The sequence below is a fragment of the Lynx canadensis genome, chromosome C1 (genome assembly GCF_007474595.2).
Source record: "Lynx canadensis isolate LIC74 chromosome C1, mLynCan4.pri.v2, whole genome shotgun sequence".
In the NCBI taxonomy this organism is placed as follows: domain Eukaryota; kingdom Metazoa; phylum Chordata; class Mammalia; order Carnivora; family Felidae; genus Lynx; species Lynx canadensis.
In genome coordinates, this window is record NC_044310.1 from 106,055,187 (window position 1) to 106,079,440 (window position 24,254).

Genomic DNA, 24,254 nt, shown 5'->3' on the forward strand with positions numbered 1-24,254 from the left:
TATTCTAACCAGTAACTGTGTACTTGCCAAGAGCAAAAGCCAGGGACTAGGGAATTCAGAAAGACAAGCCTTGTTGGGAGTTTTTCCTTCACATATTTCAGATTGGATTAGAGGCAAGTATGAATTCCTTCTCTTTGGATGTGGAGAAAATCCAAGAAGGTAGCTGGACCCCACAGCTTTGGCTCAAGGGGAAGATTTCAAAAGACAAAATAAGAAATATGGAATAGAAGAGGGTGTTCCAGGCAAGGACAGGGTGTGTTGGAGCCCATCCAACTGGGACATGAACTGATGAGACATAAAGGCCACATAAATGGAACAGACTTGTACTCACGGGAAGAAGCCAGGGCTAAGAATGAGGCACTGCTTGTTTTCCTCAGCAAGAAGTCCTACCAATGAATTACATCAGGGCCTCCTTTAAGAGTGAAGGCCAAGGGGCCGAGGAGCCTGGTGACTGACTAGTGGGCCTCGTGACCCTGTTGTGGAGCAGTTGCCAACCCCAGGGCTGAGCCTGCTTCGGGGGGGAGGGGGGGACCGCGGTAGTTCACTGCAGCCAAGGTCCGAAACCTTGTCAAATCAATGGCAGCCCTCCAAGGATTCTTCCAAGATCCCACAAACTCATCAGAGATGCTCCTTCACTGGAGCCTTTCTCTAACACACGGTACTGAGAGTTTTCTGAGAAAATAAATTTTGAAAATTTTGGCTATGGGAAAACCCATGCGGTATATGGGTAGGCCTAATTACTAGATTAAAAAAACAAAACCCTGCATAAAGCATCCTTATGTGCTAGTTTTAAGTTTTGTAGTTCATCTTACAGATCCTTAAAAAGCCCTCCCTGTTCATCGGCCATTACCCCACCACTCGCATTACTATACACTTACACTTGCTGCCAAGTCCCTTTCACAGCTCTCACTGGCTGAATGCTACTGGCCACGATGCAGGGGTGCGTGAAGACATGGCCTCCCGGAAGGCTTACAGTAAGGTCATAGTGGAGACCTACCAGAACCCAGGCCTCTTCCAAATACCTAGTTTGGGTGGGGTCCTTATTCACAAAGGTTTGGTTCTTAGTGAATGTTTAATTCTGAAATACCTTTAGGGAAAGGATAGGATCTGTGCATGGGATGGACACTCGCTTCAAAGACGGGCCCTCCACGTAAGGTATGTGACAAATTCCAGGACCCATAGTCCTGCTTCTACCTTGATTCAACCAACATTTAGTTTTAGATCTTTCTTGAGAACTTTATTCATCAAAGAATCCCCCAAATGATTTAAACGGCTATGGAAGTTCTCTTTCACTTCATGGAGGTGTGTGTGTGTATACATATAGATACTACACTAGCACTTTAGAGTATTTCCTGAAATGCCCTCTCTTTGTCTAACTTGTATTTTAACCAAAGTTAACAGGGAAATAGCTGGAGCACTGTTTCAAAAAACCTACCTCCAATAACATTTCAGCAGTTGAGGCTGGGAGGCAGTGTTCTCTTCCCATTTCCTGAGGCTTTTTAATATAATCATGCTGATTTGTGCCTGTGCCTCCCAACTCAACTGCGGTCTTTGAGCTAACCACTCAAAAACCTCCTTTAATTAACAGAGTCACCTGAGGAGGTGAGTCAGAAGTCTGGAGAATCATCACTTCCACTGACCAAAACCTGGCTGCTTTCCAGCCTCAAAAAGGACACAGCCTTGCAGAAGCATACAATAATCGCCTGGCAGAGAGCAGCGGACCAGAGGCTGAGCAGCCTGGAAGCAAACTCGAAGAAGATGGGGTCGGGCAGGTGGAGAAGGGACATGTACTTGTCCTCTTCTCCACCCCACACTCTTTGTGGTAGTCCAACAGAAGGAGAGCATGCATTTGGTCCACAGCAAGCCAGATCATGTAGGTAATGGAGGAAGGACTACATAGATCCCTTTATCATAGGCTCCTCTCTCCAGGCACCAAATCCTGCCAAGACACAAACACACAGACACAAAAGTCTGAATAGGCTCAACCTGAGAACGAGTGAAACTGCAGGAAAGCAGCTGTAGTCATGCTAAGATGGGCTAGGGAAGGGAGGACAGGGCAAGCCCCAGCTGTCCCCTGGTTACTTTCCTGTTGCTAGACAGAGGAGAGGTGCACTCACATGGCACAGCAGACGGTGTCAGCTGACTTCACAGTAAGTAGTCCTCTTCAAGATTATCATCACCAGACACAGAGGCAGCTTCTGCTTAGCAGAAAGGGGAGGAAGTTAGGCATGGCCACTGAGACTCAGGGAATACGGACTTCTTGGTGCCCCGTGGCTGCTTTTTAAGAGCTAAGTCTTAACATTGTCCCTAGTTTGGAGACCCACTGAAAACCAGTAATTCCCAAAGATGCTCTGGGGAGGAAATGCGGTTTGTACCTGACAAGCTGAGGCAGGACAGGGTATTTGCTATTTCTCCAGGGCTCTTCCTGGTCTCAGCGAGCATGTTGCCGAGAGAGACCTCTGTTTCTGTGGCCTGCAGGGATGAAGACAAGAGAAGAAGACTGTAGTGGCTGGTGGGAAAGGAGAGGCCGCCCTCTCATTTTGTCCTCAGGCTCTGGTTAAGGCAGTGGAGTCAGATAGCTGAGAGGAACAAGGATGCCCCCTTAGGAAAGGCATCCTTAGCACAGAGTCCATAGCACGTCACGTGTGACCAGAAGCCCTCCCGTCTCCCGGGGCAGACTCGCCCCGGGGCAGCACATTACATGTACTCACCACATCGTGCAACATGTCTGGGATGGCTCTGTCTTCTTCCATGTCTTCAGGAAGTTCAACTGCATATCCTTTACGAACTAATTCTAACCCAATATCAAGTTTCTGAGAAGAAAAATGCAAAGGGAATGATGTTCTCTGTAGAGAGGGGCATATCTGAGGAACCAGGACAGCAGGGTTAGGAGTGATACTTTAAAGACATTCCTTCAGGGGTGCCTGGGTGGCTCAGTCGGTTGAGCGTCCGACTTCAGCTCAGGTCATGATCTTGTAGCTTGTGAGTTCAAGCCCCGTGTCGGGCTCTGTGCTGACAGCTCAGAGCCTGGAGCCTCTTCAGATTCTGTGTCTTTCTCTCTCTCTCTCTGCCCCTCCCCCGCTCACACTGTCTCTCAAAAATAAACAAACATTAAAAAAAAATTAAAGACATTCCTTCAGTAAGCAGGATCTTAGGAGGCAGGAATAATAGCAAATATCAGATAAGGGCTTCTGGGAAAGAAAAAATGAATGAGGATATAAATATACTGACGAGACAGTGAGCAATGAATAGACCCCAGTCATACCTTCCCATTGCTAGTATCATATAAGTAAATCTTGGGCCAAGTTGAGATCCCAGTCTGGACATAGCTGGAGATCTTAGCCACCAGGGGCTTCCAGTCAGCACAGTGAGTGAGTCTGTCAAACTCATCCAAAGCTTCCTCTTCCCACTGTTCACCTGGCAAAAGATTGCAGGGAGAACCTAAGAAGGAGTCCCTACTGATGGGATGAGATTATACCCACCTATTTCTACTCCAAAAGACACCTATGTCTGCCTGCCAGGCGTGTTCCTGGTTATTGCTTTCTACTGCTGGGAGGGAAAAGACAACTGAGTGCCCAGAACTCAAAAAGCCTGGGAATGTGAGAAATCCTGCCAAGTGCTATAAGGAAGTTATTTTATTTGGAGGCAAGGTCAATAGGTATTGTGACCAATTTACCTGAGGGGGCGATCCGTGCCAGACTACATTCTATTGCTTGAAATGGAAGACTTAGGAAGTCACTCCTAAAGGAAAGAAACAAATTAGAATCCCAGTGCCAGAAGGGCCTCTTACAGTCTGTGTTTCTAGACATCACCAATGAACCCAAGGGAGAAGATAATCATCTGCTCTCTGTCAGCAGGCTCTCTTCCCAACCCCCCCAGTGATGAGTGCCAAGAGCAAACCACCTGCGATGGCCAGGGCTGAGTTAACAGCTGGGACTCCACCTGGGCCTCCACACTGACCTGAGTGCCCGGAGGTCCTTCAGTGGGCAATCGCCATTATCTCCAAAGTCAACGAAGTACAGGTCCAGGTTCCCATTCTCCAAAGTGCCAAGGACCCGAGCTCGGTACCAGGAGCCATTTGTAGGTAGAGGTGCTGCTACAATGTCTCCCACATGCACAATCAAGTCTTCAGGCTGCACATGAGGAGGGGGATCAGGATTGGGAGAGTTAGGATGGGCAGGCTAAAAAACAGATAAGCAGTAAATACGAGGAGAAGAAAGAACAAGTAGTTGTTCCCTAGGAAAAAAAGAGAACATATCACAATAAAAAAGGCCCCCTTTTCATCAAACCCAACCCTGTCCCTACAGTAACTCACTAGACTGTTCTCATAGTGCTGGGTCATCTCACTGACAAGCTTATCCAGCTGCAGACTGCGGGAGCCAATGATCTGGATCCAGAAGTGGTTAGGGTGTTCAGAGGCAGACACGTAGACTTCCAGGAACTCATCGGCATGGAAACTGAAGTCCGGACTAGGGACTAAACACAGGGATAAGCAAGTTAAGCTACAGAATCCTCACCATCTAACCTGGTGACCATATTAAAACTATGGTTGAAATGGGGAGACTGGAGGTGCCTGGGTGGCTCAGTGGGTTGAGTATCCCATTCTTCTTTTCAGCTCAGGTCATGATCCCAGGGTTGTGGGATTGAGCCCTGCATCAGGCTCCACATACAGCACGGGGCCTACTTAGGATTCTCTCTCCCTCCCTCCCTCCCTCCCTCTCTCTCTCTCTCTCTCTCTCTCTCTCTGCCCCTCTCCCCTGCTTGTGCTCTAAAATTAAAAAAAAAAAAAAAAAAAAAAAAGGCAGACTGCATCAGAAGCGAGAGTTACAAAAATAACCAAGTGGCTATCACCATTTAAAAAATGGCTGGAGGGGGGCGCCTGGGTGGCGCAGTCGGTTAAGCGTCCGACTTCAGCCAGGTCACGATCTCGCGGTCCATGAGTTCGAGCCCCGCGTCGGGCTCTGGGCTGATGGCTCGGAGCCTGGAGCCTGTTTCCGATTCTGTGTCTCCCTCTCTCTCTGCCCCTCCCCCGTTCATGCTCTGTGTCTCTCTGTCCCAAAAATAAATAAAAAACGTTGAAAAAAAAAATTAAAAAAAAAAAAATGGCTGGAGGGACAACTGAATGATTCATATAAGAACATCCTGAAGAAAGGTGCTAAGCTGAGTGGTGTACTGTTCTATGTAACTGAGTAATAAGTTTACACTTCTAGTCATCTGCCATGTATTCAAATCAGACATCAATTATAACTGCAACATGGACCAAAGGAAAGATGTGGGCCTGTTCCAGATCCTACTCTATCACTGACTCATTGTGTGACCCCCAAACAAGTCTATGAACCTCTTAGGGGGCCTGGTCTTCCCCGTCCATCCCTAAACCTATGCACAGAAGAGAATGCTCACAATCTTTTCATCCTCCTTGAATGGTGATGATTTTTAAAAGCAGTAATGAGATAAGCCAAAAAAAAAAATCAGGCTGAGTATTTTACTTGTTTAATAAATCTGTTTAGAAATGAATACCATGTAAATTCAATTACTTGATATATTACTCAGACTAGTTTCCTGTGAACTAGTATATTTCACTAGTATATTATCATTCTCCATCACTAGTCTGGTTTGTGTTCCGAAAATTATTCATGGTTAATAGTAACCCAAGTAAAATATCACCACACAAAAGGACTTCTGTGAAGAGGCTCATAAGTGCAGTCAAGAAAACAGAAATTATTTTTACTGCTTCCTTTTTTGGGTTGTCTAAGCCAGTATTTCTACCTTTCATATGGTAAATGGGTTCCCATTTGTTACATACTTTCAAACATGGACATCTCTGGACTGGTCTGGGCTCCAGATTTCTGAAAGCTGTCCCCATTAGGTTTCTCCCAAGCACCTTCTGGCCCTTCGACAGCCATGTCACCGCTTCCTTTTCGGGGAGGAACTCTCAGTGGTGTAGCCGGCTCCGGCCCGGCACCAGTATCAGTGCTCTTCCACAAAGCTGGCTCTCCAGCTCCACCAGACTCTATCGCTTCGTCTCTTCTTACACTGATTGGCTGCTTGCGTGGGACTCTGGTTTCTGCAGAATGAGCAATTCTCTTCCGAAGTTCTTCATCTTCTGAAACTTTCTCTAGTATCAAATGCTGTGGAAAATAAGAGAGGAGATCGATTTGGCCACATATTTTGACCCAGGGTGGAGTAAAGGATTCTTCTCATTCTTAGACACAATTCAAGTCTATTAACTACTTGCCTTGGCTGCTGCCACTTCCTTCTGTGTTCCTGAGATTTTTATAAGCCTTGATAGTAGTAGCGTCCCCTCTGATTCTTTGTCACAGGTAATTTTGGCTCCAGAGGCTTTACAGATAGAACGAATTGTCTCGCCACCCCTCCCTGCATTGAAAAACACATAAAAACCTGTCCTTCCCTCTTGGCCAGCTTTAACCACTAGAAAAATCACTATTTTGTATATACTAGGAGAGGAGAGTCTGTTCTTATTTTCAAAGTGAACAGAATGTAAGATACTGACTAGAAAGCAGGAACTATTGCAATCCTTACTATATGAAGGGGAACAGGGACAATCTTCTCTTTCTGCTTTACTTAAACTCTATAAACATTTAGTGTACTTCACGTCATTCCCATTTTTTGGCCACTCAGCACACTTTATATCTGCACTTTATTAGAAGATATCCTACACAGTGTGAGAGGCACTGAGGCAAGAATGGACAATTCTCTGCCTCTAGGAGAAGCATAAGGACTGCTCTAGGGGAAGGCATAGCAGGTGCTCTCTGGAAGAGCACGGTCTTGAAAGATCTGGGATAAATATGAGCAGGCTTAGCTCTTCTTTAAAAATCTATTGTGAGGTAAATACATTTACCTGAGCCCTTCTGGAGCCTATTTGTAAAGTTCAGACCATATAGCTTCTTGGGGTAATGGGGTTTGGGTTTACCACTGCTTCTGTAAAAATGTACAGCTCTGGTCTCAATGTTCCTGTCTCCCCACGCTCCCTCAGGAAGGTGATGGGGAAGAAGGCCAGGAAAAACCCTTGGGAAGGTATGAAAGGAAGGCAAAGGTGAAAGAAAAAGGAACCAGCAGAAGAAGCTGTCCAGTGGTACCTATGATCCTGCCCACGGATCTCTGCGGAACAGAAAGCTGCTCAGACACAGGGGTATTCTCTGTCAGGATCTGATGGATGGCTGCTTTGGCCTTGCACACCTGCACAGGAAACCCACTGATAAGCAGCACCCGTTCATCGCCTACATCCTCTGTGTCCACATCAATCCGAGCACCTGTCTGTTTCCGCAGCTGCAGAGAAAAGGATACGTGGCAGTCCGCTCTGGAATAGCTCCCATTTGGGTCAGCTAGGTATACTTTCAACTTAACCCTGGAAGTAGATGGAACTGGACAGTTATCAGTTAAATCAAGATGCTATAAGCTGTCCTCAACTATCTGTACTGATGAAAGGCGATTAGTGACAAAGGTAACCCCAAATAATAGTTCATTCAAAACAGTTTCTCTTTATATTTTTTAAAAAATTTTTAGATGCTTATTTATTTTTGAGAGAGCGTGCACGAGTGCAAACGGGAGAGGAGCAGAGAGAGAGACAGAGACACAGAATCTGAAGCAGGCTCCAGGCTCTGAGCTGTCAAGCACAGAGTCCGATGCAGGGCTTGAACTCACCAAACTGCAAGATCATGACCTGAGCCAAAGTCAGAAGCTTGACCAACTAAGCTTCTAACTAACTAACTAACTAACTAACTAACTAACTAACTAACTAACCAACCAACCAACCAACCAACCAACCAACCAACCAGGCACCACTCTCTTTGTATTTAGAACCCTCTTTCCCTCTCATTTTATTTGGATCAGAGAATCCAATATTTTGTTTTCTTAACAAACTGAATAGATAATAAGAAAAATTAGGCCAATTCAATATTTACTATCAATTAATGAGAGCTAATTAATTCCACAGTAGAAAAGAATGGTTCAGACTGCACCAAGTTTAGAATCACACAATCAAAAATTCCCATTTCAGGGCATCTGGGTTGCTCAGTCAGTTGAGTGTCCGATTTCAGCTTAGGTCATGATCTCATGGTCAGGCTCTGTGCTGACAGCTCGGAACCTGGAGCCTGCTTCAGATTCTGTGTCTCTCTCTCTCTCTCTCTGCCCCTCTCCTGCTCGCACTCTGTCTCTCTCAAAAATAAATAAACATTAAAAAAAAAAATTCAAGAGCACCTGGGTAGCTCAGTTAAGTGTCTTGACTTCAGCTCAGATCATGCTCTCCCATTTTGTGAGTTCGAGCCCCACAGCAGGCTCTCTGCTGTCAGCGCAGAGCCCACTTAGGATCTGCTGTTCCCCTCTCTGCTGCTCCCCTGCTCACGCGTGCATGCTCACTCTCTCTGCCTCTCTAAAATAAACATTTAAAAAAAAATCCCCATTTCAAGCTAAGTCATGCATGCTCTGGGGAGAAGTACTCTTCTTTAGAAGGAAAAGAGCATGGTTAGCTAAATGTTCCTTTATTTTTTTCTTTTAAAGACCTACATAGTGCAGGTGGCTTTTGTGGGATGGGGGCAGAGGAGGGAAGAAGTTATTAAGCAGAATCAATCCCTGGGAAAGCCAATTGCTTGCTTACACACTTACCTGTTTAATATTGGCTCCTTGCCGGCCAATGATGAGCTTTACGGCCTCCTGGGGAACTCGCATCTCTATTTCAATGTCGTCCTCCCCAACAAATGTCAACCGTTCTTCTGCATAGATCATGGCTCATCAGATCAGACTCAGATAGCATCCAAGTACCCCAGCCCTCCCCTGAAACTAGGTGTCAAAGAGACTGATCCACAAGACAGACTAAGGATCTCAACCATAATGACAAAGAAAAGTAGCACCTGAGTAGGAATTAGAGGGTCCCAGAAGATAGGCATTGTCTCTGGGATACTGTTTCAGATGCTAAAATGGGAGAAGCATTTGGCTCTGCAAGAAAGGGGTGCTGGATTTTGGGTAAGCTGTGTCTCCCAAGATAGGACTCCTGGAGAAGAACAAAGGCTAAATTGCCCAATGAATACACTGGGCTCAGAACTTCTGCTTGTACCTAAATCCTTTCTCTAGGTTCAGCCTGTGTGGAAGCTGGACCCCATGGTTAGCTTTCTAACAACTAAATGCAAAAAGCATATAAAAAAGATAAAGAGTATATGGGGCGCCTGGGAGGCTCAGTTGGTTAAATGTCTGACTTCGACTCAGGTCATGATCTTACGGTTCGTGGGTTCAAGCCCCATGTTGGGCTCTGAGCTGACAGCTCAGAGCCTGGAGCCTGCTTCAGATTCTGTCTCTCGCTCTCTGCTCCTCCCCCGCTTGGGGGCACATGCTCTCTCTCTCAAAAATAAACATTAAAAAAAAAACTATTGTAAAAAAAGAGATTATACTCTTTACTATCTATAGATACTAAAAAAGAAAAAGAACCCATTGCAGTGCTGCTGTTGCTGAAGGGAACAGAGAATAGAATTAGGAGTTCTTCATTCCACAGACTAGCTTCACATTAAAAACATAGAAAAGAAGAAACCAAACAGTTTCAAAGACCCCCTCACAGAAAGCCAATTACATCCCAATAGACATACCCAGTCCAACAAGGAAAATTTTCATTTCAATTTAACAAGGCCAGAGCACAGCCTGAACATTTCCATATTTACAGCCGGGGGTCCACATACCTCTGCTCTCCCTGTACCTGCGGTATAGGATATAGGCAACTGTTGCACTGGCTGGGATCCCGAGGCCCAGCGCTATTTTCTGAATAGTGGACAAACTTGTCCAAGAAGTTCGTTCAGTGGACATTTTCTGCTGTATTCTGACTTAACATCCTGAAATAAGCAAATGAGGGAAAAGAAGCAATTTCATCCCAACCTTTACGACTGGCAGAGAAGCATGGGAACATATGACAATATTATTGAAAAGAATACTACAATATTATTGAAAAGAATACTGCCTACCTTCCCATATCAAGAGCTTGAGCAGTATCAAAATCTTTTTTTCCAAAAATCTATTTCATGTAAAAAGGTCTCGGTATTTTTTAAAAGTTGCTAAGGGACATACACAACAGAGGCATACTTCATTCCTTCCCCCCTCCTAGGGAGAACTACACGTTGATCACGACTTTATAGGACAAAGGAATAAAAAAATTATTATATGAATCAAACATTACAAAAATACACCTTTAAATTTCACATCAGACTGCTTCAAATTCCTTATCTGTGCTCTTCCATGTCTCTAGGCCTTTCCAGAAGCTGTTGTCTCTGCAAGGAATAGCTTTCTAGGCCTTTCAGGCTCTCCTCCCTTCGACTTCTAGACTCCGCTGCTTCCACTTCATTTTCTTTTATCTACACTCCTGATTTCTAGTCATTCCTCAGCGAACACTGGAAGGAGGTCTGCCCTACTCCTTTACCAAAACAACAACCTCCCAGGTAGCCAACAGAGATGGCACGTATAAGCCCTACCTAATCTCCCCTATGTGCCCTTCTTCTCTTGGCTTCTCCTTCTCTTGCCCTGGAGGTGCCTTTGTGGTTTTGGTCTTGTTTTCCTGTGGCCTCTATCCACTGCTACTGTCACTCTGCTGTCTTTGGGCAATTTCATCCACACCTGCAGCCTCAACTACTACCTATATGCTAGTAACTCCAACAACACAGCACCTGATTCAGAAGCTCATTGAATCTCATTCAGACCACTGCAACAGCCTTCTTGCTTAGTCTGACTCTGTACCTTCATTTTGCTGCCTAGCTAATCTTAACATCTTCACTATATTTCCTTATTCTCTAGTCTTTCTCACCCTCCCAGGCAATTCATACGGTCTCTTCTCAAGCCTCTAGTGCCTCCTTCTCCATCCTCACTCTCAAATCATGTTCTCTTCACTTCCTACGCCACTGAGAAAGTAGAGCATTCAGAGAAAACATTAGCCAAGTTCCACCACATTTACCCATCTACTTCTATCTATGCCCAAATCCCTACCTTCTCTCCTGTAACCATGGATGAACCGTTTCTGTTCTGGGCACTGAAGTCTCTCATAAAAGCGTCGCTCTCCTTCCTTCTCATACATTGTTAAGGTTTTCCTCTCTACTGGATCTTTCCATCAGCAAACATACCACTGTTTCTAGTTTCTTTAAAACTCTTGATTCTACTTATTCCTCCAAATACTTCTCATTTCTTCCCTTCCTTTTACAGGAAAACTCACAAGTGCCAATACTTCTGTGCTCAATTTCTCTTCTTGAACCCACTCCCGCTGCTCTTGCCAAGGTCACCAGTGACATCACATTGCTAAGGTCTTCACTCTACCTGCCCTTGCCCCCACATCTGGCACAGCTGGGGATCCCCCTGCTCGGAGACCCTTTCTTCACTTGGCTTCCATGACAGCACTCTCCTGGTTTTTCTTTCTCCTTTCTGGCTGCTCTACTGGTCAGTTTCCTTCTCCTTCTTGTAACCTCTAAATACTGCAGTGCTCCAGGGCTCTGTCCTTTGCCCTCTCCTCTCCTCACTTCCTTGGTGATCTTGCCAAATTTCATTCACAGCTTGACTTTAAATCCCATCTATGCTGAGAACTCCCAAATTCATAGATCCAATTAGGACCATTCTCCTGAACTCCAGGTTTGTATACGTAAATGTCTGGGAGACAACATCTCCACTGGATGTCTAATAGGCATCTCAAACTCAAACTCAACAGGTGCAACACTTGTCTGTAGTCTTGGCTGACTCAGTAAATGGCAACTCCATTCTTTTGCTCAGGTTACCCTCAAATAGCACCTCCAGGCTATCAGCAAATCCTATTCGTTCTACCTTCAAATTATCCAGAATCTGACACTTTACCACTCCACTGCTATGACCACCATTTGCTTTAAACATCACTATCTCTTGCCCAAATCGCAATCAATTATATCCCAGCATTTGCCATTGTCCAGTTTATTCTCAACAGCTGGAGTAAGTCAGATGTTGCTCTTCCACTGAAAACCTTCCAGTGGTTTTCAATCTCACTATGATTCTAAGCCAGAGTTATTATAATGACTTGTGAGGCCTTCGTTTTGATTGTATATCTACTGGAATGTAAATTCTATAGGGCAGGAATGTTTTCACTCTTCAGTGCCTAGCACACAGTAGCCAGTCAATAATCATTTGTTGAATGAATAAACTTCAACAACTGTTGCTTTCATGAAAAGTCATTAATGGCATGAAAGTTCTTTATCATCTGATCTCTGCCTACTACCTTCGCAGCCTTCTATTCTAACCCCACTGCTACTAGGGGAAAAGGACATGCTCTCCTGTATATCCTTACTCTGACCCATGTGTCACTTGTCTTCCTTATACTCCCTAGCCCATCTGATCTCCCTGGCAAAAACCCTACTCCTTCCTCAAGTCTCAGCTCTACTGGTACACTCCTTCTAAGGCCTGTAGGATTTCCCCTGGCTGGCTTAGGGTTTCTTCTTAGTTCATGCTGCCCCGTAAATGGTACTTCCCTGATGGCACTTGTTCACACTGTATGCAACTGTGTACCTGTTATGCCTGTGTCTTCTAGACTAATGGATTCAGCAGTGCCATTCAACCACATTTATTAAGCACTTCTATGTGCTAAATGCTATTGTGGCACTAAGGATGACAAAGATGAAGAGATAAATGTACTGAGTAGCTACTATGCCACTAGGCCCTTTCCATACATTATTTTAATTGATCTTCATGCAATCCTATAAGGTAGGAAGGAGTATATATGCTTAGAGAGGTCACCTAATCTCTTAGCCAGAGTCTGGGGTATTATTTGGATATTAAGAACCTTACAAAGTAACTTTAGGAGCCCCTCCCCCTTTTCTTTCACATAAACTTTCAGCAGAACAGTACTTGGGTGTCTTTACTTTGGCAATTCAAAATTAACAAATACTTGTTTAACACTGAAAACACTGTAGCTGGTAAAAAACTAAAGACAGTGTCTATTTCCAGGTAGTACAATCTAGTATAATACAGCATGGCTTTTAATGAAACTTGCCTTAAAATGAGTGAGGAAATATAATTTATGCTATGATTTGCCTCCAGGTACAAAAATTCAACCCAAATGATTACAATATCCAAGAAAATAATGTGTGTGTGTTTTTTTTTTTACCTTAAAAAAACTAGTTGTATCGTAGGAAGGCTAAACACTCGTTAATAAAAGACCTACTTAGGAATAAAACTTTGGTTTTAAATGTGCTTTTCCTGAAAGCCTTTCAGGAAGAGTGAAGGAAAAGAGAAGTCTTTGCACAGAAATCTCCTTCCAAGGAGCAGATAAAAGTCATGTCAAGACCGCAGGTGGATTTCCTACTATTAAACAGAGGACCGAATTTTTGCATGTGGCCTCATAGAGCTTTACTGACCAGTAGAAATAAACAAAGTTCTTTAAACAACCACCAGAAGTTTGCCAGATCTGTTTTCAACCAACAGTTTTAAACAAATTTAATTCACTCTCTTGCCTACTCATGCCCTGAAGAGAAAAAACCTTGTATTACCTGGGTGAGTGACCCTTTTCGAGTGTCGTTATTCCAGGCAATTAATTATTTAGTAAGTAGGTCCAATATATATAGTGTATCACTTGGAGATTCAGTACAGACATGAGGGAATTTTTTTCTTCTTTAGTGGGTAGGAAGAATGGAGTTTAGTATGGGTTTGAGTTAGGAGATTCCTTTCCTAACTGAATTAAAAAAAAAAAAATTTTTTTTTTTCCTAGGCTGTAAATAGACCCTTTCACTGCTCTCTATAAAAGTTTGGGTGGGATCATATTTGCATATACTAAAAGAAAGGAAACAAACTGTTTCACAAGGATTTTTGCTTACATTCTTGAGTTTTTGAACCTCAAACTATTTTCTTATATTACGAGATGGTTTATTCTGGGTATTTGGAAAAGATTCACCTTCTTTTATCTAGTGGTTACTGCATGTATTTTCTCATACAATCTCTAAAGTGCAAAGCTTGTCTTCACTATTAATGTGCCTCACTGAAAGAGTGCTGGCTCCTTGTTATGGGCTGAACATGCTGGGGACACAAGCAGGAATAAGAATTCTTGCCCTGAAATAAAGTCTAGGAGGAAAGATAAACACCAAAACAACTAATTACAGGCAATGCAAAGACAATATAAATCTTGGTTAATGGAGCAGCCTGGAGGAGCGAGAACTTAAAATGTTTCTTAGATGGCACAGAGTTGAAAACCACTTCATTAAAATACGAATTTATCTTCTGCATTCAAACCAATAAACACTGAGTATCCAACGTGTACTTGGCCCTGGGGATACAACAGTCCAGACAGACTTGGTAGCTCCTTCATGGGACTTCCTATTAGGCAGGGAAGGTTTTATCTTGACAAGCAGGAGTCTGTAGGTGTTGAAGGTTTTGGGAAACAAATCTAGGCCTGTGAACCAGAGCAGTAACTTAATCTCCACTGGAGTGCTGTCTGCCTTTTAACACCACTTTTCTGGCTATAATTCATGCCTAAAAAAAAAAAATCACAGAATTTTGGAATTGGAAGGACCAAAGAGATGATCTGATTCTACTAATAATGTTCCCACTGGGGAAACCAAGGCCCAGGGAAATAAAGAGATTTCCCTAAGGTTACACAGTCATTTCCATACAATGCGGTATGCAAAGTGGTTGGAAGACCAGTCACAATGGCACCTCTTTAAGGAGACTCAAACAAAACAAAAACCCCAACAGCATTTCCCCTCCAATTCAGAAACTATCAAGATCAAGGCAAAAATATGATATTCCTCTGGCTCTGCAGCCAAACCCCCCTTAATCCCGAACTTCTGTGCTTGGGGTTTTATCACTATGGGCTTCCATAGTTCTCCAAACATCCCTTCATAACACATGCATTGCTTGCAATTCTTGACTAATGACGGTCTATAGGAGAATGAATTGAAGGCAGCAACTGTGGGGGTAGGGAGACCAATTCACAGGCTAGTCCAGGTGTTAATGATGGAGACAGAGAGTAGTTTTGACAGGTAGAATACACAAGACCTAGCAACTGATTCAGGGAAAGGTTAGAGGGTGAGCCAGGGAGCTATCAGGTTTTTCATTTGAGCACCTGGTAGATGTAGTGTTTGAGAGAGAATGTTAATGATCTGGTGGTGGACGGAATGTGTGTGATGGGAAGATGAATGTCCGCGACCAGGATAAATTTATTGCACGGCTTTTCTTTGAATCCAAAGCTAATTTCCACTTAACTCCTTTTCACATATTACAAATGAAGTTTTCGCTAATTGAGTTAGTGGTCTCAAAGAAGGAGTAGCTACTTGATTAATTATGATTTTATTTATAATATACATATTTCATACGGTGTCTCTTTAAGTGGGAAATAACACGACACCAACGGAGAGGTAACTGTATGTACTGAATGTCAGCTTGTGTTTGATTTTAGGACTTCAAAAATGAACGTGAAAAGGAGGTTGGAACTGAGAACCTTCCCAGGGGAAGCAGAGTGAAGAAGAGGAGACATGTGGCTCATTTCAAGGGAAGAAATTCAACTAAATAATGGTTTTCAGTAAATACTGATTTTGAAACTTGATATTTACATGAAACAGTTGCTAACTACCTGATATGCATAACTATGGGTTACTTTTACATTATCATTTCAAAAACATCGTTAGCAAATCACTGCAAGCTCCACGGGGGCGGGGGGGGGGGGTGGTGGGGAGATTTCTCATCCCCAGTTATCTCCTGATAACCAGAACCTACAAAGTGGCTAAAACATGGGGATATGCTTGTGGAACTGAAACAGCTCAGTTTTTCCCATCCTTGCTACATTTATCTTTAACCAGTGAGTGGAGAAAAAAAAAAAAAAAAAGCATCAACCGACTTCAAGCTGTGAAAAGAGTAAAAATGTAACTTTGACACGGGAATCTTCAGCATTAGTAAGGAGGGAAACTGGAAAAACAAACAAAAACCCCAATTTACTATTTTCTGACAACTGGAAACAGTCATCCTATTAGAGATAAAGAAAACACTGGAGAAAAATCAAAGGCAAACCGATAAACTGATGGCGGTTCTCAGTGTCAAAAAAGACCAAAAACACCAGTCGCGGAGTCCAAACTGGCCTGGGGGTTCGTGGTGGGGCCAGAGCACTTCCTTTGGATTCCGTTAGTAGCCCCGGCGTTCTGCTGACCACGCCCTCGGACGCCTCCCTTCGCTCGGCCCCACTTTCCCGCCTGCTTGTGGCCCGGGCACCCCAGGCTCGGCCTCTCGCACTCCCCAAGCCTCCGCGCCGCGTCCCCGCCTTTACCGCTCCTCGACTCAGCCGTCGCGCGCTCCGCCTCGCACCTCACCCCGGCGGCCGTCACCTCCTCCCTCTTGCACCGCGACTCCAAGCCCCTCCTGCCCCGCTTCAGCCGCCTCTTCCCCACCCCCGCAGCCCGCCTGCACCAATCAACGCCCGGCTCACAGTCCGACCAATCGTCTGCCGAGCCGCAACCAATCCTTCAGCGGGCTGCCCCTGAGCGACGGGGCTGCTGCCTGCTCAGACCCAATTACCCGGATGGAATTCAAAGCCGGCCACCGCGTCAGCCAATAGGAGCCCGGGAAACCAGACGTTGTTAATTGAGATTGCACCTGCTGAGAATTAAACAGCCAATTAGAGGCTTCATGGAATCCTTCCAGGCTCCCTCTAAGCCAATTACCGAAGAAGCTTCCACCTCCCCTAACCTCGGAGAAAATCAGCGCTCCCGAAGCTGGGACCGAAGTGCGAGAGCGTGGAATCACTCATGTGTGTCATCGTTCGCAAAAAATTAGTGCCTTTGTGCAGAGCCAGTGTCACTCCACAGCCCAGTGACCATGGGAGAAAGCAGCCTTATGATGGGCGATGCTCTGCCACTTGTTTCCTCTGCGATCTTTTGCCTTGATTGGTCCTATATCTACTGTGGCAGTGACTCAGGTGGTATGGGAAACATTTTGGGGGGAAAACCTAAAATAGGCGGCGTAGAGTTGGAGAGGTTGAGGGGAAGGAGCTACGGCGGAGGAGTGAAGAGACGATGTGGACGGACAAGGCAGCAGGAGAGATGGAGAGGAACCCGAGTTCGAGCGCCCCGTGGTAAGGGAGCTGCGGGTGGTGCCGGCGTCAGGGATTCCCCTTTCCCTAGGGATGGAGGGGAACGGGTCGGGGGATCAGCGCAAACGCACAAGCCGGGGGTCATTTCTCAGGGGGGAGGGGCGGAGTTTTCTTTGGAAGCGGGCATTCCAGCCGCGGTCCAGGACCCTCGACCGTTAAGGACGGTTGGGCCCTACTACCGCCTCTGCGCAAGCCTCGCAAGCCGGACCCTGCACCCCACCCCTCCCCGCTCCGCACCCGGGCTCACCCTGGGACGCTGGGTTGGGCGCTCCTGGTAACGCGCGGAGGGCTTTTGCTTTAGCTTCTGTTGCTGTGCCGGGCACATGATAAGCACTCTGAATGTTTAATGAACGCGAGATTGTCTCTTTGGTGAACTAAAGCGATCTATGCCTTGGGGCCTCAGGTTTTCGTTTTGTATTAATTTTTTAAATGTGTATTTTGAATAAGTAATACACATTCTACAAAATTCGTAAGCATAACGGGTGATTACAGTGAATACCGTCTCCTTTCCCTCAAGAGGCAACCAGTTTTACCAGATTCTTGTAAAATTTTCACGAGATATTCTATAGTAAATATATACATATTTTATGTATTTATATATATTTATTACTTAGTCGATAACTTACTGTCCATACTGTTTTTGCAATTTCCTTTTATGTAGCCTAGATAGCTTACCATAGTAGCACATGTATTTGCTTCATAGTATGTTTCACGGTAAGCCTAAGGGATATATTAACATATGTTTAGTCAATCCTTTCACATGTTGATGCCAAATATATGTCATTTGGCTCTTGTATATCTGTATAATAAATGCTTAGGACTGCAAATACTAGGTCAAAGAAATGTGTGCATTGTTTTTTAATTGGATAGATACAATTTTGCAAAATCCCTCCCTTGCAAAGACTCTTCTCATTTTCGTTCCATCGGCAATGTTTGGAAAAAAAAATTGGTAAGTATAGTATGTATTGCCAAACTGCCTTCCACAGAAGCTTTAAATTCTCTCTCCCATCAGCAGTGTATGCAAGGGACCTGTTTGATAACGTATGCTTTCTGATTTTTGACAGTCTCGTAGTGTAAATGTTATTTCATTGTAATTTTAATTTCCATTTCTTTTAAGTCAGGTTGAACATCTTTTAATGTTTAAGTGGCTGTTGTATTTTGTTGGTAAATTGTTCATATACTTTGTTCATATTTGTATTGGTTATTTTGTCTTAATATTTGCTCCTTGTTCGTATATAAGTTAAAAATGGTTTTCCCTTTTCTCAGTTTGTCCTATGTCTTTTTACTTTTGCTTATGGTGATAGTTTTGCTGTGCAAATCTTTTTTATTTTTTATGTATTTGAATTTGTCACCATTTTATTTTTTATATAATTTTTTAAATGTTTATTTTTGAGAGAGAGAGAGAGAGAGAAAGGAAGGGAGGGGCAGAGAGAGAGGGAAACACAGAATCTGAAACAGAGCCTGATTCAGGGCTCGAACATCAGGAACCACGAGATCATGACCCGAGCCAAAGTGGGGGGCTTAACCCACTGAGCCACCCAGGCATCCCAAATTTGTCACCATTTAAAAAATAACTTCTGGGTTTCCTATGATATTTAGAAAAATCTCCTACTAAGATTATTAAGAAATACTATGTTTTTTATTTTTTCAGTTTTTATTTCACTTTTTTTTTTTTTTTTTTTTTTTTGAGAGCACACGTGTACGTTTGCTGGGCGGGGTTGGAGGAGGCAGAGGGAGAGGGAGAATCTTAAAACAGGCTCCCAATATGGGGCTTAATCTGGCAACCATGAGATCATGACCTGAGCCAAAACCAAGAATCCTAGGCTTAACTGACTGAACCACCCAGGTGCCCCAGAAATTCTCCTATGTGCGTATGTTTTTAAAAATACTTTAATAGTGTCTTTTTGTATATGTAAGTATTCTCCTGGAATTTATTTTGGTGTAAAAGTGTGAGATAGAGATCCAACAACTTTGTTTTATCCATTCCTACTTATTGAATAAACCCATATTTCCTCCGTTATTTTTGAATGCTACCTTTATAAGACCCAGTTGCCTGAATTGTATTCAGACCTGTTTCTGGACTTTTCATGTTCCATTGATCTGTCTATTCACATTGTAATTCTATACTGTTTTAAAAAATTAATGTACTTTATGTGTTTTTTCAACACAACTTTAAAAAGTGATGTACATGGGGCATCTGGGTGGCTTAGTCAGTTAAGCGTCCAATTTTGGCTCAGGCCATGATCTCGTGGTGGGGGAGTTCGAGCCCAGAACCTGGAGCCTGCTTCTGATTCTGTGTCTCCCTCTGTCTCTGCCCTTCCCCCGCTCATTCTCTCTCTCCGTCTCAATCTCTCTCTCTCAAAAATAAACATTAAAAAAAATAAATAAAAAACTAATGTACAATATACAAACAGAAAAGTGCACAGATGAAAAGAATACATCTTGATGAATTTTCAAAAATGTAACCAACACCCAGATCAAGAAACAGAACATTACCACTGTACCCAAAACCACTCTACACAAGGGGGTAGTCATACTCCCCTCAAGGGTAAACCACTCTTCTGACTTCTAATGGCACAAACTAGTTTTGCCTGTTTTTGTTTTTTTATATAAAGAGAATCACATGGTATGTACTTTTTTGGGGTCTGGCTTTTTTTGTTTGACGTTATTTTTGTGAGATTCAGCCATATTGTTGTGTGTAGTTTAAAACAATTTTTTCATGTTTTACTTATTTTTGAAAGAGAAAGTACAGAGCCCAATGTGAGGCTCGAACTTGTGAACCTCGGGATTGTGACCTGAGCCGCAGTGGGACGCTTAACCAACTGAGCCACCCAGGTGTCCCTGTTGTGTGTGGTTTTAGTCCATTTGTTCTCATTACTACATAGTATATTGTGGAAATATACCACAATTTACTTTTTGATTGTGCTGTTAATTTAATTTTGATTGGAGCCTCATATTGTTAGATTACCCAAGGGAGAATTGTATTTATGATACAGATTCTTCTTACTATATACACATTTAAGCCATTGGTGTCCCATCAGTAGCATATTAACGTTTTTGTCTTATAGACTTTATTTCTTGTTAAAATTATTCCTAAGTATTTGAGTGCCTTGAGTGCAATATCCATTTTTACTTTTAAAAAGGTAAACGAGTAGTTCAGACCCATTATTACAATAAAAAGTGTAGGCCTGCTTTATGAAACCATTATCTTTTAGCTCCAATAGGACTTGGTGGGCAAAAAGTAATGAAGTGAAAGTCCAAGAAGGATTACAAATTAACAAACCACAGGAGGAATTTCTTAATCAGAGCAGCAAAGAGCCAGGTGTAAAACTTTTCCCAGAAACACTTTGAAGGAGGGTTGACTTCTAACTGGCTGGGCAGGGAGGTTGGGGAGTAGAAGGGATGATTCCAATCCTATCTGGGATCTGTCATCTCACGCATCCCCCAAGAGCCCAAGTCAGGATTGAAAGATTGGGTTATGAGGATGAGATTGGGTAAATTGCAATTTTTGTGTTCTCATCTCCAGTTCTGAAGAGTCCTCTTTCCTCAAAGGGTGTTCTGAACAGGGTGTGGGAGTAGGTGATACCAGTTAAAGGTCTGTGTTTTCCAGAGCATTCAGTGAACAGGTGTTTCCATTCAATAAGCCAAGCAGGCGAGCAGACTTCAGCTAGAGGGCCAGGCAGTGAGAGGTTCTCAAAGGCAGTAGGCTGGTTCCAGAGCCTTTGCTGTTCCCAGAGTTCCCTTCCTGGACAGCAGGCAAACAGTCCAGTCAAACAACATTGAGCCACTTGGGTTTTTGGAAAACAGCACTCATATCTCCCTTTGCCCGTTGTAAGAGTTCTTACAGAGCCCTTCTTCCCCATGACTCAAGGTTCTGCATCAGAAAGCAGCAACCCAGAGGGTGGGCCTTAGTATCAGCAATTACCCTGGCCTTGCTCTTTAGCTCTGACTGATGGATTGTGGTGGGCGTCATGAGACAGAGCTGCTTCTGTGGCCTCCACCACTCAACTCTAGTCTTCCTACTTATTTCCCCTTAGAGTAGTTTGGAGAAGAAGGACTCAGGATCCCTGGTCTCAAGCGCTCTCCATCCTGAATCACCACCACACTCACTTCTTTAAGCAAAAGTGCCCCCACCCGGAAGTCTTCTGCCTCCTCCTGAGAGATGGAAGCTGGCTCTAGGAGGAGAGCAGGGGAGGGGAGAAGCTGGAGGCCCTAGGGACCTGCTATGACCCATGCTAGTGTGTGCTTTGTGCTATAGTCCTTGCCAGCCTTTTCTCCTTGTATGTGATGGACCCGGAGAGTACGGACAGGCCGGTGCTCAGCCTCCCCTCCCCACCCGATGCTTCTCACAGTAGACTTTCTTCACCTGCTTTCCATCCAGGCTGCAGTGGCTTCAGGGTGACTGAGAACAATCCATGCACATTTTTGTTCATAGCTCACACCAGGCGTTCGCAGAGGGGTCTGTGACTCAAAAATGCTCGCAAGGCTTTCATCCTTGAATCAGGGATCCAGCACAGCAAAGGAAATAGAGAAATTAGAATATATCAGGGACTGGGGCTCCTGGGTGGCTCAGTCAGTTAAGTGTCCGACTTCGGCTCAGGTCATGATCTCACGGTTCGTGGGTTCAAGCCCCGTGTCAGGCTCTGTGCTGACAGCTCAGAGCCTGGAGCCTGCTTCAGATCCTGTGTCTCCCTCTCTCTCTGCCCCTCCCCTGCTCACACTCTCCCTCTCAAGAAAAAAAAAAAAAAAAAAAAAAGGAATATATTACGGACCAAAATGGTGGGGAGTGCCCAAATGCTACCAGAGTATCTTGGGGTCCAAGCTTCTCTTAGCTGAGGTGAGACTGTCTCTGAAATGGAAGAGAGGGGGTGGAGAGGGCAGGGTGGGGTGACCTCAGGAAGTTTCTGTCAGGGAGGGGTGGGCACACTCTTCCGGAGCGGACAAAGCCTGTAGACTGTCCTGCTGTACTAGATTCCTGATCAGCTTCTTGTACCCTAAGAGCTTGCTGAGATTAGAACCCAGAAAAGGACCTAGAAATGTGAAGTCCCCAAATCGTGAGAGGCTCTGTTTCTGGCAGCCAGGATTTCAATTCGGCCCATCCGATCCCGGGAATTGCTGCCCCTTTCTGGCCAGTCCCTGGGGCAGAGGCAGCAGAGGGCACTGAGAAGAAAGGGTAGCCACCAGCCAAACAACCCTCAGCTTCCTGAGTCAGGTGCCTCAGGGGTCCTGAAGGTGGGGCACCACCAGCAACTGGCTTTGTCCCCCTAAGGGGCTGGCTCAGAGTGGCAAGTGGAAGAGCACCTGGGTCAGGGACCCATGGCTGAGAGGCCCTGCAGACGGGCTGAAAGAGCAGGCAGTGACTAGGACAGCACAGGTGGTGGAAGGCATTTGGGCTTTTAATTTAATTTGATTTTTTAATGTTTTATTTTATATTTGAGAGAATGTGAGCAGGGGAAGGGCAGAGACATGGAGACAGAATATGAAACACAGAGCCCGACGCAAGCTCGAATGCATGAGCAGCAAGATCATGACCTGAGCCGCAGTCGGATGCTTAACCCACTGAGCCACCCAGGTGCCCCAGGCATTTGGATTTTGAGTCTGACAACCCCGAGTTCAAAAGCAGCTCCCTCACTAACTAGCTGTGTGTCCTCAAGCAAGTGAATCTATTTGACCTTCAGTGGCATCAGTTAAAGTGTCCTGTGTTACAGAGTTCGTGGAAGGATTAAATAAGAAAACAAATACAAAGCCGCCGACACAGCATAGGCTCTGGATAAGTGTCTTCTCCACTCCTGCACAGCCCTGGGGATTTCCCCACAATGTGACCTGTAACATCCCTGAACGTGAACACACACCACTAGCACATGTCTCTGGTTGCATTTACATGCTGGTTTACACACACACACACACACACACACACACACACACACACCCAGCCTGTACAGTCGCAGTTGGCTAAGGGCAGCCTTCCCCAGCAGGTCAGATAGGGACCTGGCTTGCTGATGATTGGACAAGCTGTGGAAGTGCCCATCACAGTGACCTGTCACATCAAAAGGCTTTAGGAAAAACCGTGTTAAGGAAACAAGGGGTGGCAATTGGGGGTAAGTCCACTGGCGTCCTGCACCCCGCCCTGCCCTAGGAATGTGCCTCTCAAGGGATGCCACGCCCACCTCTGCTGAGAAGGCCCTGTCGTGCCCAGAGGTGATGTGTCTGCAGCTGTGCTGTCCAGGAGATTGGCACTGGCCACGTGTGGCTTTTGAGCACTTGAAAGATGGCTGGTGTCCCTGAGGAGTGGAATTTTAAGTTTATTTCAGTTAAGTTAATTGAAATGTTAAAACTGATACTTGATTTGGTGGAAAACTTTTTAACATGTTTGGAACAACTTGTGTGAACCTACTTTTTCAACAATGAATTTTATGAAATCTAAGAACAGATCAGATCTTTCTGGTGAAAATTCAGTGAGATGTGCTATAAATGTAAAATATACACTGGGTTTTAGAGACCTAATATGAAAAAATAATGTAAAATATTTCAATAGTAATTTTCATATTGATAACATGCTGAAATGATAATAGTTTGGGTACCTTGGGTTAAATAAAATATAGTATCAAAGTTCATTGTATATGGGTTTTTTTGCTTTTTAAACGTGATACTAGAAAATTTGAGATGACCTGGGTGCCTCACGTTCGATTTCTGGGCAGAGCTGCTCGGGTGACTTTGGGACTTGGCAGCTGTGGCCCCTGCTCCCTGCGTCACCTGTGCCCCACTGTCTCTGGGGGCTTCCCTGAGATTTCTCTGCACAATATTGCTGTTTTTGCTGTCTTCTGCATTGCAGGGTGGGCAATGAGAGTGAGAACCTCTAGTACTTGACCCCCAAGTCCCAACCTAGTAAGCCGTGGATGGAGGGTTTTGGAGAGGAGAGAAAGAGCTGTGTGGGGGCTGGGGGGAAGCGTGGTGGAATCTTTCCGGTGCCTTATAAACTGGAGAGGGGAGGTTGTCAGGATGCTAAGAGAATTGTGAGTGTGTGGCGGGGGCAGGGTTGGAGGCTCAGGGGTACGCTTTTCTCTAGATTGTTGGATTCTCCAGCCTCCCTCTCCCAACCCCCTGTTCTCATCTCTGACCCACCCCCAGAAGCCCACCAGGGCCCCACTGAAGAGCTTGCCTGCTGGTCAAGTCTGGCTGCCTC

At 44.6% G+C, this 24,254-nt stretch overlaps 1 protein-coding gene across 2 annotated transcripts; it reads right to left on the minus strand.

The window, feature by feature from the left end:
- Positions 1–1,222: 1,222 nt before the first annotated feature.
- Positions 1,223–16,346, minus strand: TDRKH (tudor and KH domain containing). 2 transcript variants are annotated; one of them, XM_030325041.1, is made up of 14 exons: positions 16,288–16,346; positions 9,684–9,833; positions 8,623–8,729; positions 7,098–7,287; positions 6,236–6,375; positions 5,804–6,128; positions 4,316–4,476; positions 3,961–4,133; positions 3,677–3,741; positions 3,266–3,417; positions 2,712–2,813; positions 2,376–2,472; positions 2,118–2,198; positions 1,223–1,939 (listed from the first exon to the last, which is right to left on the minus strand). In XM_030325041.1, the coding sequence occupies exons 2-13, from the start codon at positions 9,805–9,807 to the stop codon at positions 2,146–2,148; spliced, it is 1,689 nt and encodes a 562-aa protein (XP_030180901.1). In that variant the 5' UTR covers positions 9,808–9,833; positions 16,288–16,346; the 3' UTR covers positions 1,223–1,939; positions 2,118–2,145. The 2 variants fall into 2 exon arrangements, with proteins under 2 accessions (XP_030180901.1, XP_030180900.1); XM_030325040.1 differs by having other exon boundaries at positions 16,250–16,346.
- Positions 16,347–24,254: the final 7,908 nt, after the last annotated feature.